At 36.7% G+C, this 12,209-nt stretch overlaps 2 protein-coding genes across 2 annotated transcripts; both read left to right on the top strand.

Moving 5' to 3' along the window:
• The first annotated feature begins 375 nt into the window (after positions 1-375).
• LOC120631766 lies at positions 376-1,810 on the top strand. The gene is made up of 3 exons (XM_039901445.1): positions 376-393; positions 851-1,163; positions 1,254-1,810. The coding sequence occupies exons 1-3, from the start codon at positions 376-378 to the stop codon at positions 1,808-1,810; spliced, it is 888 nt and encodes a 295-aa protein (XP_039757379.1).
• Positions 1,811-8,539: 6,729 nt separating this feature from the next.
• Positions 8,540-10,127, top strand: LOC120631765 (fibroin heavy chain-like). Its single transcript, XM_039901444.1, has 3 exons — positions 8,540-8,596; positions 9,006-9,432; positions 9,544-10,127. The coding sequence occupies exons 1-3, from the start codon at positions 8,585-8,587 to the stop codon at positions 10,125-10,127; spliced, it is 1,023 nt and encodes a 340-aa protein (XP_039757378.1). The 5' UTR covers positions 8,540-8,584.
• The last annotated feature ends 2,082 nt before the right edge of the window (positions 10,128-12,209 follow it).

Here is a 12,209-nt window from a genome sequence, read left to right as displayed (position 1 = left end):
GTGCGTTTTAAGCAATTAAAGTATCACTTGCTTTAACGGTGTAGGAAAACATCGTGAGGAAACCTGCATGCCTGAGAATTCCCATAATATTCAAAAAGTTGTGTGGAGTCCACCAATCCGCTCTGGGCCAGTGGTGGACTAAGGCCTAAACCCCTTCCCATTATGGGAAGAGAATGCCCTGTCGTGAGTCGATAGTGGGATTTTAAAAAAATTTATTTTATTTTCCTTACTCTTTATTGAATCTCTATATGATGAATTAAATAGTTTTAACATCATTGCGTTAAATATATTTTTGTAAATATTAAATAATAATATTGTATAATGATAAATGAGTAACTTATAATATTACGGCGAATAGAAAAATTTGCATTAACGATGCCACGCGCTAAGCTGGTATGTCTATAAGGTTTCTTAAAATTAAAAGCGTATTACCATAAATAAGCCATAATAAAGCTTTCTTCATCGCTTCATTTATTAGGCAATCAACCCGATGAGCCTACTTTTGTTAGTGGGCCATATTATATTAAGTAACCGGCAGTGGAATTAATTCAGAAGACTACTATATCCGTTAGAAAAGGAGAGATATATTCGTCTACAACCAGTTATTCACACCCAAGTTCGGTGTCGTTTTGGCTTAGAGCGACACAAATATATAAATGTGAAAGAAATGACAGAATTTACACAAACAAGCTCAGCTTGTTGTTGAACACACAACCTATTACGACTGGCCAGCGTTTAGCTAGACAGTATGACTACCTTTGTAAGTTATTTGATATTATGAAAAATCTATGGTTATTTAATGTCTACAATCAACTTGTAAGCGTTCGATTAACACTTAGCTTTGTTCCAGACTAAATTGACGACGTTTGCCATCCTATTGAGTAGCAGCTATGCTGGAATTTTGCACGGAAACAGCCACCCTGAATTAAGCCACGGCATTGGAGCGGAGTCAGCCGTTGGCCTCTCCGCACCTAGTTCCATTGGATCTTCAAGTTACGAACCAAGCTCGTTCCCAGTTGGATCTCTACCATCTGCTTCGTATTCCGGACACGGTGCCTCGTATTCCGGACACGGTGCTTCGTATTCCGGACACGGTGCTTCGTATTCCGGACAAGGGCTCATCAGTGGGGGTTTCTCATCAGGAAGTTTAAGCTCCAATGTCGGTCTGGGTGCTGCAGGGGTAACTGGCATATCTGTTGGTGGTGGCCCCAGTATAATTTCCGCCCCCATTGGTGCTGCTGGTGCGCTTCCAGGACTCGGATTCGGGGGTCAAGCTCCTCCCCCAGGACTCAGGGCACCAGTAATTAACGAAATTCACGGCCTCGCCAACAGCAACGGTGCCCCAATTCAGTACCGTGTGCGTGACGAGCCTTACCAAGTTCTTCGTGAGGTGACCCACCGAGTTCCCCAGCCCGTGCCTGTTCCCGTGCCACAAGCTGTGCGTGTACCATATCCTCAACCCTACCCAGTTCAAGTGCCAGTAGTAAGACAAGTGCCAGTACCAGTTGTTAAGATCCAGCACGTCAAAGTCGACCGACCAGTGCCATATCCAGTTGAGAAGATCGTGAAAGTACCATTTGAAAAAGTCGTTGAAGTACCAGTTGACCACCCAGTACCTGTTGAGAGAATCGTTGAGATTCCTGTGGTAAAATTAATTAAAGTACCGGTGCCTATTGTCAAGAATTACCCCGTACCTGTTGTTAAGACCCTTCACCACAAAGCTGTCAGCCATGGCCATGGATGGTCCAAGGGCTACGGACACGGCTCCAGCCATGGTCACGGTCATGGCCATGGATTGTCCCTGTGGTAGCACCTGAAAAAAAAATGTAAATAGCTCATTCGCAATGCAACCTAATCTGGTTTTTGTAAATATATTTCCTGTTAGCTCATCGAGAGGCTGCAATGTAGGGTGTTAACTAAGTCATTAATTTAAGGTAGTGAATTGTGTATTCGATTCTTGTTCGTTTTGTAAATAGTAATATAAGGTTTATTACATGAATAAAACGATTATCCAAAGATTTCGTCCTTTGATCAATGCCCCTGCACCTAATTTGTAATTTACTACAGTAAGAAAATGTTGTCAAAGCGTATTCAAAGCCTTGGCAAATAATTTAAAACTCGATAATAATATACATGTAACTAAGTTGAATAGCTAAATGTTATACAATTATTTACACCTTTATGAGTTAAAAACCTAATCACGTATAAAGGTAAGCTTTTTTTACGAAAGTCTGCTATATTAAGGACCTATAAAATAAGTTAATTTGCTAATTGCGTGTACGGGTGAATGGCTACGACGACTTTAAATTCCTACGTAAAATAACTACTAACGAGGGTGGATCAGAGCGGTTTAAATAATTAAAATTAACGTTTGACAATCAAAAAATTAAACTAAATGAAAAGATATTATATCAACGCCTGTTGCTTATGAACTCTACCGGGCATCAAAATTTGGCAGGTTGGTTTTTTTTAAGATGTTGTTATTTGCTAAGAAAGCCATTCAATTAAAATGATTCCTCAAGGGGTGAATAAATCAGGGTTGGAAAATTACGGGAAAAGGTAATTATTAAACAAGTGCTAAATAAATCATTATTTTTCTAAACATTGATGAAATTTAATATACATAAAAATGAAGTATTACAATTTCGTTGGTAATTCCTAGAGTGTAATAAATGGCTACAGCACTTAAACCCATAGATTTGAAAATTAGAGTAACTTCTTTAGGAACCTAGATGTGCTTAGTGCAGTTATAGTATTCTTGTAAGGTAAGTTATCTTGGAAATCATTTCACGGGACATGAAATGGGTGATGAAAGTTTGGACGGAGATTTTTTTACTTCAAAATATGAAATTAGTTGATATTTATAATGTCCAATTCAATAGACTATGTTGTCTATTGAATTGGACTGCTGCTTGAATTGGATCTGTGAATTACAGTTAGGTAATTTTAGAGTTCATTGCAGTTCAAAATTAGAGGCGAATAATATATTATTCTGCGCAAGTAAATCGATCACCTCCATAAGTTTCCCGTTTAAACCTTTTTTTTTGGTATTAACCAAGCTAATTTATTAACAACTTTACAAACTCATTTTAACCGACTTCTGAAATAACGACCTACAAAAGACCTATGACGTCAATCGGTTGAAGTGATAATGATGATTTATTTATTTATTTTAAATCTTGTTAGTACGGAAGAGCCACTTACAGTAACTAGATAAAACTATATAATTTATGGATAACTATAAAACAAATGAATGAAAGCAAGCATTTAACATTATGCAAGACATGAATTTTAAATAGTGTACTATAGTGATACTCTGCGAATATTGAAAGGTAAAGGTCATTCAATATTCTCAGAGTATCTCATCAATTCACGGAACAATGCTGTCCACTGATTTTTTTGAAAAATATCTATTGTCTTTTGGGGCATGTATACAACACTGTCGATTATGAAAATCTGGAGCATCTACATCTCTCCTCGTAAGATTTGGCACATTATTTTTAGTTGGTCGCAAGTCCGTCTGACCTCCAGGGAGTTTAAGCAATCTAAAAGAAATTTGGTTGGGTACCTAAAGTGGTAATACCCATAGCAGCGGTTGAACAAGTATCTCAGGAAGGTCTTCTGCACTTTTTTCTAAAATGAGTGCGTATTTTTTTCTTAGCAATGATATAACATTTGATTGGACATTAAAAATTTAGCCAAAAATTTATTGGACATTTTAAATTTAGCCAAAAATTTATTAAGTGATCTCTAATGCGAATTTTTTTTAGGTAGATACGCGACTACGCGCGTAAAAAATGATTTTAGATGTGTTTCATTTGAAACTATGCAAATGTTTATGCGCTTCATGAACTTCCGACCCACACTTCATGGGGTAGATTTTAGGAAAACTCTTACCGGATTCCAAAATCCTAAAATAAAACTACCTACCTTCTGCATGTTTTTACTTTGTGAAAACATAGAACTCCCAGTTGACCTCAATGGATCGTCTGTCTGCCTGTGAAAGTCCCGACAAATTGTTTTGAAGATTAGCCAGAACAAACACAGACAGACAAACTGTCAATACTCTATAAAATCATCATGTCAATCAAGTCATGATGTCCTTTAGCTTTGCTTTAGTAGTCTATCCTTCTAGATAGACGACAAAAATAAAGCTAAAGGGTATGTTCGTTTTTTGTTTAAACGCACTTATCTCTGGAATTACTAGTTTTTGTATCCATTTTTTGCGTATATAACCTAATTCTTGAGGAAATTTATAGGATTTTACCATCAAACTCAGCCCTTAGGAGCCAAATAAACGAACGGAGTAATGGCGCAACCGGCTGATGCAACGCGGCGACTCGATTGAGGATAAAATTTCAAATAAAATAAACAAAGCAAGAAAACAACTATAAGTTACATAAAGTAACTTTGAAGCCAGGAGTTAAGGAAGTGAATAAGGAACAAGTTCGGAACAATAACTCGTTTAAAGTAGAACAATATGTACAATTACATCATTTTCACAAAATATTCAGTCATATTTTATAAAATGCTTTATTGCCAAATCATACAATTTTGATTACCCTGCGGCGTAACAAAGTGTAAATCTCGTCTCATTTAAGATTTCTATCCGAACTGGTTGATGACACTAAAATGTGCAGTTTGTTTTGCAATTACGTAAAAGAATTGACACAGACGTGAACCGGAAATTCCGAAAAATATCGGTCAAATTATACTTTATTGCTCATTTACATTGTAAATTCCCACGAGCCAGGTGAAACTGATAGGAGAAACGAAACCGGTATATTATTAGTAACATAGTTACCTAATAAAGGGACGAGTGAAATGTTACGTCATTCCGAATCGATCGGTCGAAACTGTTCGATGGATATAGGCCAACCATTTGTCTTATGATAATTTTATGGTGGGTTGCTAAAAGTTGGCCATCGATGTTATTTATTGCTTTTTTGTAGGCAGTTAAATTATTAATAGTGATGACATAGATTTGTAAATAGTTGTACCTAATGCGTTCGTTGAACTAGGTTAATAAAGAAATATGAGTAAACTTGAGTGAGTTTCGCCACGATGTTTTCTTTCGATAAATAGTTGTACCCTAATACTAAATTGATTAGATAATTAGAATTGATTCCCATTTTATTTTACTCCTCTACAAGCTAGCCCTTGACTGCAATCTCACCTGGTGGTAAGCGGTAGCAGGCTGACCTGTTTTTGCACCCCAATGGATTTCTTCGCGACATCGTACCGGAACGCTGAATCGCTTGGCGTCACGTCTTGGTTGGTAGGGTGGTAGCTAGGCACGTATACAGCCTCCCACCAGACTAAACCAGAAAATTATCAGTAATTATAAATTTCCAAACAGCCCGCAACGGGGATGAACCCGGGACTCATATAACTCCTCCATAGTGCCGACAACTGATCCACGGAGGTGTTCGGTACGCAACCAAAGAATTCGCCACCAATTTCCAACGCGTCAATTATAGTGACACTAAGTAGCATACATATACACCTTTTCATAAAAAAATCTATATCCTGAACCGTAGTCCGTAGGACACGGGTCTCCTATCAGAATAAAAAAGCTTTAAGCTGTATACCACCACGCTGGCCAAGTTCGGATTGGTGGACTTCACACTTCTTTGTAAACATTATAAATAACTCCTGGCTGGTTTTTTCACGATAAAGTCTAATTTCAAATTCAAATTCAAAATATCTTTATTCATGTAGGTCTATCACAAACACTTACGAAGCGTTCATACATATAATATGTTAACATAATTGTAAGGGGATGGTGATAACTTCGTTCGCCAACTTAAACCTAAAGCTACGAGGGTTTCAAACGCGCCCCGATCTAAGAAGAGCCCACAACAAACTTAGCCGGGTTTTTTTTTGTTATCACCTTCTCACAGTAAATTTATATTAAGCTATTACTTACTTTTTTATTGGTTAAGTAATCCTTAACGTTATATTAGGATTTTTTTGTAAGCTTACGTTTTATATAAACTTTGATCTTATAAAATTTGAATATTGATATAGTCAATAATAAATGAAACAATATAGTACTGCTATTTTATGTTACCAATAGCGGTATATCATTTGACTTTACAATAATTGTAAGTAATAACGAATTTGTAGTTCTTAAAGCTGTTTGGTGATTTTACAGTCTAAATTTTTTGTCTCATTCTTTGATAATCAAAAAAATAAATAAAAATCCTAACTACGAATCTATACTTATAATAAAACTGCAATGGGTAAGTTCTGTACATTGTAGATATTTTAAAATTTTTTTTGGAGAGCACTCTATAACCGATACTAAACCCAAAACTGTATTTTTTTTTCATTAGTCTCTGTCTGTCTGTATCTGGGCCGAGCATCACTTTGAATATCTATCTATATATATAAAAGAGAAAGTGTGTGGGTATGTTCCGTATAGGCTCCGAAACGGCTGGACCGATTTCAGTGAAACTTTCAGGGAATCTCCGGATTGACCTGGCGAGTAATCCTTTAAAGTTTTGTGACGATCGGAGCACTCCTATTTTTGAACTGCCAAACTGTCAAATACAGCTTTTATTTACTATGTTGATATTCTATTGTTGGGTGTACATGGGTGTTGATAATGATCTTCACCCGCTCGAGAAGAGGATAGAAGATAATGAATACGGAGAGAAATAAATGATTTAATATATTATGAGACTTAAATTAAAAATTTAATGATGTAAGTTTATTGTTTCAATAAAATAAAGCAAAATCTAGCCCGGCGAAGCGGGCTGGGTACGCTAATACTAAATAATGCAAATTAAACTTTGCACAATTTGAATTCATACTACGACGTAGGATACTTTTTTTTCTCGAAATTCAGCTCAGTCCCTTTGGAAGCGGGATGAAAGTGTTTGACGTTTTTATACCATAACTCCGTTAAATGTTAACCGATCTAAATAATTATTTTCTACTGGATAGGATATATACTACCAGATTACTGTGGCGAATTTGATAAATGAATGAACTTTCGTGTATATCTGATGAAGATCGTTGGAGATAGAGGACAGAACTCCTCAGCGGATAGCAGCAAACCCCACACTTAAGGCTTTACGACGCTGAATAAATGAAGTGTTGCCTTATTTATAAGGACTTCAGTGCTAGGATAAAATAAAAAATGTTACAAATTAACATCGTTAACCTTTAGCATATCAATCAACTATCACCGCGATTTCGATTCTTTCTTTAAGGATTGCTATTCTTTGTTAGGCATAGAAGCTGGAGCTGATAGATACCAAATTATTTTTCAAACTTACGAAGACGGTTACCCATCCATTTACTTACTTGGGTCAACGGTGGCAACTGCTATCGACTAATGTGTAGTGCTGCTTTTAAGGCAAACATTATTAATGCAGTCCTTTGTTGAAGGAAATTCAAAGTATTTTAAATAATGCAAAACTGGAGTAGGTCCTCAGGACGGGAAGTATAGCAGAACATATATATAATTTGCCCCATATGTTTAAATATGTTGAAATACTATCAGTACTTAATATCATAAGTTTGTATATTTGACACTTCTTTCTTTCATTCCTGAGACTTTCAGACTATTTCTAACCTTTGTAGTTAAAATTTACCAAATAAAAAATTTTACTTAACTTGATCACTCACGTTAAATTAAATTTTTGATTTGGTAAATTTTAACTACAAAGGTTAAGCCGCAGGCAAAAGCTAGTTCACTATAAAATGTTAGGTTCTTATGGGATAGACGAAAAACAAAATTCTTCAATACCTTATCATTTTGAAATGCTATCTACTTTGGTATTAAGCTCTTATAATATGGCGCAGTTTATTTTTGACCCCAAAAATAACTAATCTGCCGTAAGGTTATCGTGGCTTAATGCAAATATATATCGTGGCAAACCACTAAAACCGTTGAACGTAGAAATGATAATAATTTTGCGAGGATTCTTTCGCAAATTATGTACTACGAAAGGATTATTTCAAATCTAACCCTAATGGGATTAAATTTGTATGAAAGTCTGTTATTTTGAATTATATCCATACAGTTGGTAAGTATTTCGACTCATTTACTTTTAGCTTTGTTTGTAACTTGCTTTCTGAATGGCATAGACAAGAGATTTTTTTTCTTAAACTCTCGGGATATCACGTTGTTGGCATTTTCTAGGTCTTTCGGTCTTAAAATACTACGCTTATAAATGTAAAACTTAGCTTGTTTGTTACTCCTTTCACGCAGCAATCTTTGTTTGCTTTTATAATATTCGAGTACTGGGTAGACAGTACACGTGGGCGAAGCAGTAATTAAAAATTACATGAAAAAAAAGGTTTTAGTAATATAAGTAGAAAGGAAAAGCTACCTTAACTGTCGCAAAAAATATTCAAGCTTTAACAATTAATTTAGCATATTGCCTAGGCATCATAATATGACCCAGCGCGACATCCGTCCAAATAATATATTCATGGGCGTATACGAAATAGCCACCTCTATCACAACTATAAATATGTGGTTCGGTTACGTTATCATATCACACACCTCCAAACCTCGGGACAAAAAACAACAACCTTTTTTCGGGCTTTAAGCGTTTAGCTAATAGCCATGGTGTTTGTTGTAAGTCAAACGATTTAAATAATTATTTATTCGTAGTAGTAGGCTTTTTTATTATTAATTAAATACACGCAATGATTTAAGAACTCATTAGTATGATTATTAGTAATTTTTTATTTGACCTATCTGTATTGAAAAAAAGTATCCCACTTAACTTCTTCCCAGTAGAAGTCATAACAAACAGACAGAAAAATGTTGTATATTTAAATACTTTATTTCTTCTTAGTTATTCATTTTTGTGAAATTTTAATTTTTTTTCGGAGTTATAATATCTTAAGCGCGTCTTTCCGTCTAAAGAAAAGTAGAATTATATAATACCCGATTAGAGCATTTGAAATGAAATCATTGAGCATATTTTTTAACTGCAGTTTATTTTCCAAATTACATCATTTAGCAAATTGTATTGTTTCAGATTAAGACAGTGCTCTTCACAGCACTGGTCTACAGTGCGAGTGCAGGACTATTGAGCGGTGGTCACGATTCCTACGTATCATCAGCACTGAATGCACCATCCGCCAACTACGGCCCACCTTCCACGTTGTATGGACCACCTGCTGGGTCTGGACCGATAGCAGACATCAGTGGTCCTTCAGGTGGAGCATTGGAGGCTCATATTGGGCATGAAGAACATGGCTCAGCCATTGAAAGTGCTCCGGTAGTAGAAAGCCCGTCACATGCTAGTGGGCCAGGTTACAGCAGTGGGGCAGGTTACAGCAGCGGGGCAGGTTACAGCGCTGCAGCAGATTACAGCGGTGGAGCAGGTTACAGCGGTGGATCAGGCTACAGCAGCGGTTACGGTGGGGCAGATATTGGTGGCTATGACGGCGCAGGTCTTGAAGGTGCTATTGGAGGAGCTCTTGAAGGTGCAGCGATCGGAGGGGCTGGAATCGTAGGTGCAGCTGTTGGAGGTACCGGAATCGAAGGTGCAGCTATCGGAGATGCAGGTATAGGAGGTGCTGGAATCGACGGTGCTGCTATCGGAGGTGCCGCTCTTGCTGGAGATGGCCTTGGGGGTGCTGGCTTAGGAGCAGGTGGATTGGGTGGTGCTGGCATTGGAGGTCCTAGAGTAATTGGATCTTATGTTTCCGTTGGTCAACCTGGTGCAGCGACTTCGAGATATGAACTGCAATCCGTTGTACAGAACGTCGTCCGTCGCATTCCTGTAGAAGTAACTCGCCACATCCAAATAGCTGTGCCCCACCCGGTGGCAGTCCCTGTACCCCATGAAGTCAAAGTACCAGTACCACAACCTTACCCCGTGCATGTAGATGTTGTCAAGCACGTGCCTTACCCAGTATACAAGACGCACCATGTCGAGGTCGACAGACCAGTACCAGTTGAGGTCGTAAGGGAAGTGCCGTTCCCCGTAATCAAGAAAGTCCATATTCCAGTAGAAAGGCCGTTCGAGGTCATTAAGAAAGTTCATGTGCCCATTGAAAAGCACGTTGAAGTACCAGTGCCAGTGTGGAAGCCCTACCCCATCCACATCATCAAACACGTTACCCACTACAAGAAGAAGAGCTGCTGCTGGTGAAGCAAAGAGTCTTGATTGTGCCAAATAGTCAATATAGTTGTAAATACTTCTTAGTCACTAGTTTGTACATATGTAAAATAGCAAAAAATAAAATACATCTTTTTAATTTCAATACGTATTTTAATCTGCTCGTATATGAATTTGTTTTCTACGCATTAAATGGGTACCTTACATTCGCAAAATAGTACTGTTCTCAAGGGATGGAGAAATTTATTTTGGAAAATGCAGTTAGTATTTTCCAAAATAAATAAAAAATACTTTTTTTAATTCCATTACGCCTAACTTAGTAAGGCTTCGGCCTGTTTCTAGCTTTGGGATGTTAATAGGCTAGGAACAATCATTATCTTAATAAGCAATGTTCAAAGCAGTTTTAAGTATTATTCTAAGTAGAGAATCCTCCGACATCGCTAATGAAACCAAGTCGCAAATTACTAGTAGGAAACTTTAATAGTTGTCATATTATGACCCTGTTCTTAAACTTATATAAAATGCGATGTTTCATAACTGTTTTCTATTGATGTTATATAAAAAACAAACAAGTTTATCACTTCATATTCTAATTATTTAAAACGATTACGTTGTTAACATTCCTACTTTATGTTTATTGAGAGTGATCAAAACAATCTTTAGGTATTTATGGTTACGGTAGGTATAGTAATTCTGTTATATTTGTCTAGGCTTTATAACAAACTGACACCATCGACCTCAATTAATTTGATCCACGAATCTAACTTAGAAAAACCAGAACATTTTGTATTTTCACCAATCTAGGTGACCAAGTGGCGAAGTATTTAATTGTTATAGTGTTCAAGGAACTAAAATTTGAATGAATAAAAGATCTCGATGAGTAGTTCCAAGACTAGAAACCAGTGATAGCCTTAACGCAGTAGGGTAGGATTACAACTTTACTTTCGGGGGGCCGAGTTAGAATCCCAGCACGCACCTCTAAGTTTTTTACATGATGTGCGTTTTAAGCAATTAAAGTATCACTAGCTGCAACTGTGTAGGAAAACATCGTGAGGAAACCTGCATGCCTGAGAGTTCCCATAATATTTTCAAAAGTTTGTTGGCCAATGCGCTCTATTCCAGCGTGGTGAACTACGGCCTTAACCCCTTCTCATTGTGGGAAGAGACCCTTGCCCTATAGTGGGCCGGTAATGCGTGGATAAAATTAATTTTAGGGTGAAAATGATATACAATTATATCATTTTATAATCAATTCTCAGATGAAATCCTTAAGATGACTCTCAATAACTTCAAAGTTTATTTAAAATGTTATATATAGAAAAAATCCTATTATAATATCAAGGATTACATATGATAAAAAAGTTGGGTTATGAATTGCTCTAACTTCATAGCTATATACATTGACTGTGAGATGGTGATAACAAAAAAAACCTGGCTATGTTTGTTGTGGGCTCTCCTTAGACCAGGGTACGCTTGGAAACCTAGCTTTAGTTTTAAGTTAACGAATGCAATTATCACCATCACCCAACACAAGGGGTTAACATGTTGAATGTATGAACGCTTCATAAGTGCCTGTGATCAGGTCTACACGAATAAAACATTTTTGAATTTTGAATTTTGATAATGAATAGTTTTAATGTTAACAGAAAATCAAACTGTGCTATTTTTTACTTTCTGAAATTTACCTGTAAGCGATAAATAGTAATGCGATAAAAATACCTATAACGAAAATAACGCTACGTAGCGTAGGTACTATTTATATTACATAGCATTATGTATAAGTACGGTTATATATGTACATGGCCCAGCGATGTTTTCCCTATCCGGATATTGATGGCGCTCACAGCAGCTCTACGTAAAAACAGCTCGAGCTTTCCATTTATACCCAAAATACTATTGTAATCTTTGCTAAGTAGATTTTAGATGGCTAGTATTAGTTACATAACTTTTTTGTGATATCGCCGATTAAGTGACACTTCCACGACTTAGCCTGTAACACTTCGAGTTAAGTAGTACAAACCACCAAGAAGTAAATTTTTAATCATAAAAATAATTTAACTATTAATACTAACTATGCGGAATGTGGCTGCGTTTATAGGGGATGGTTTTCAACTT

The sequence above is a fragment of the Pararge aegeria genome, chromosome 18 (genome assembly GCF_905163445.1).
Source record: "Pararge aegeria chromosome 18, ilParAegt1.1, whole genome shotgun sequence".
In the NCBI taxonomy this organism is placed as follows: Eukaryota; Metazoa; Arthropoda; class Insecta; order Lepidoptera; family Nymphalidae; genus Pararge; species Pararge aegeria.
Note: the sequence above shows the minus strand (reverse complement) of the source record. Positions and strands in the feature narration are given on the sequence as shown.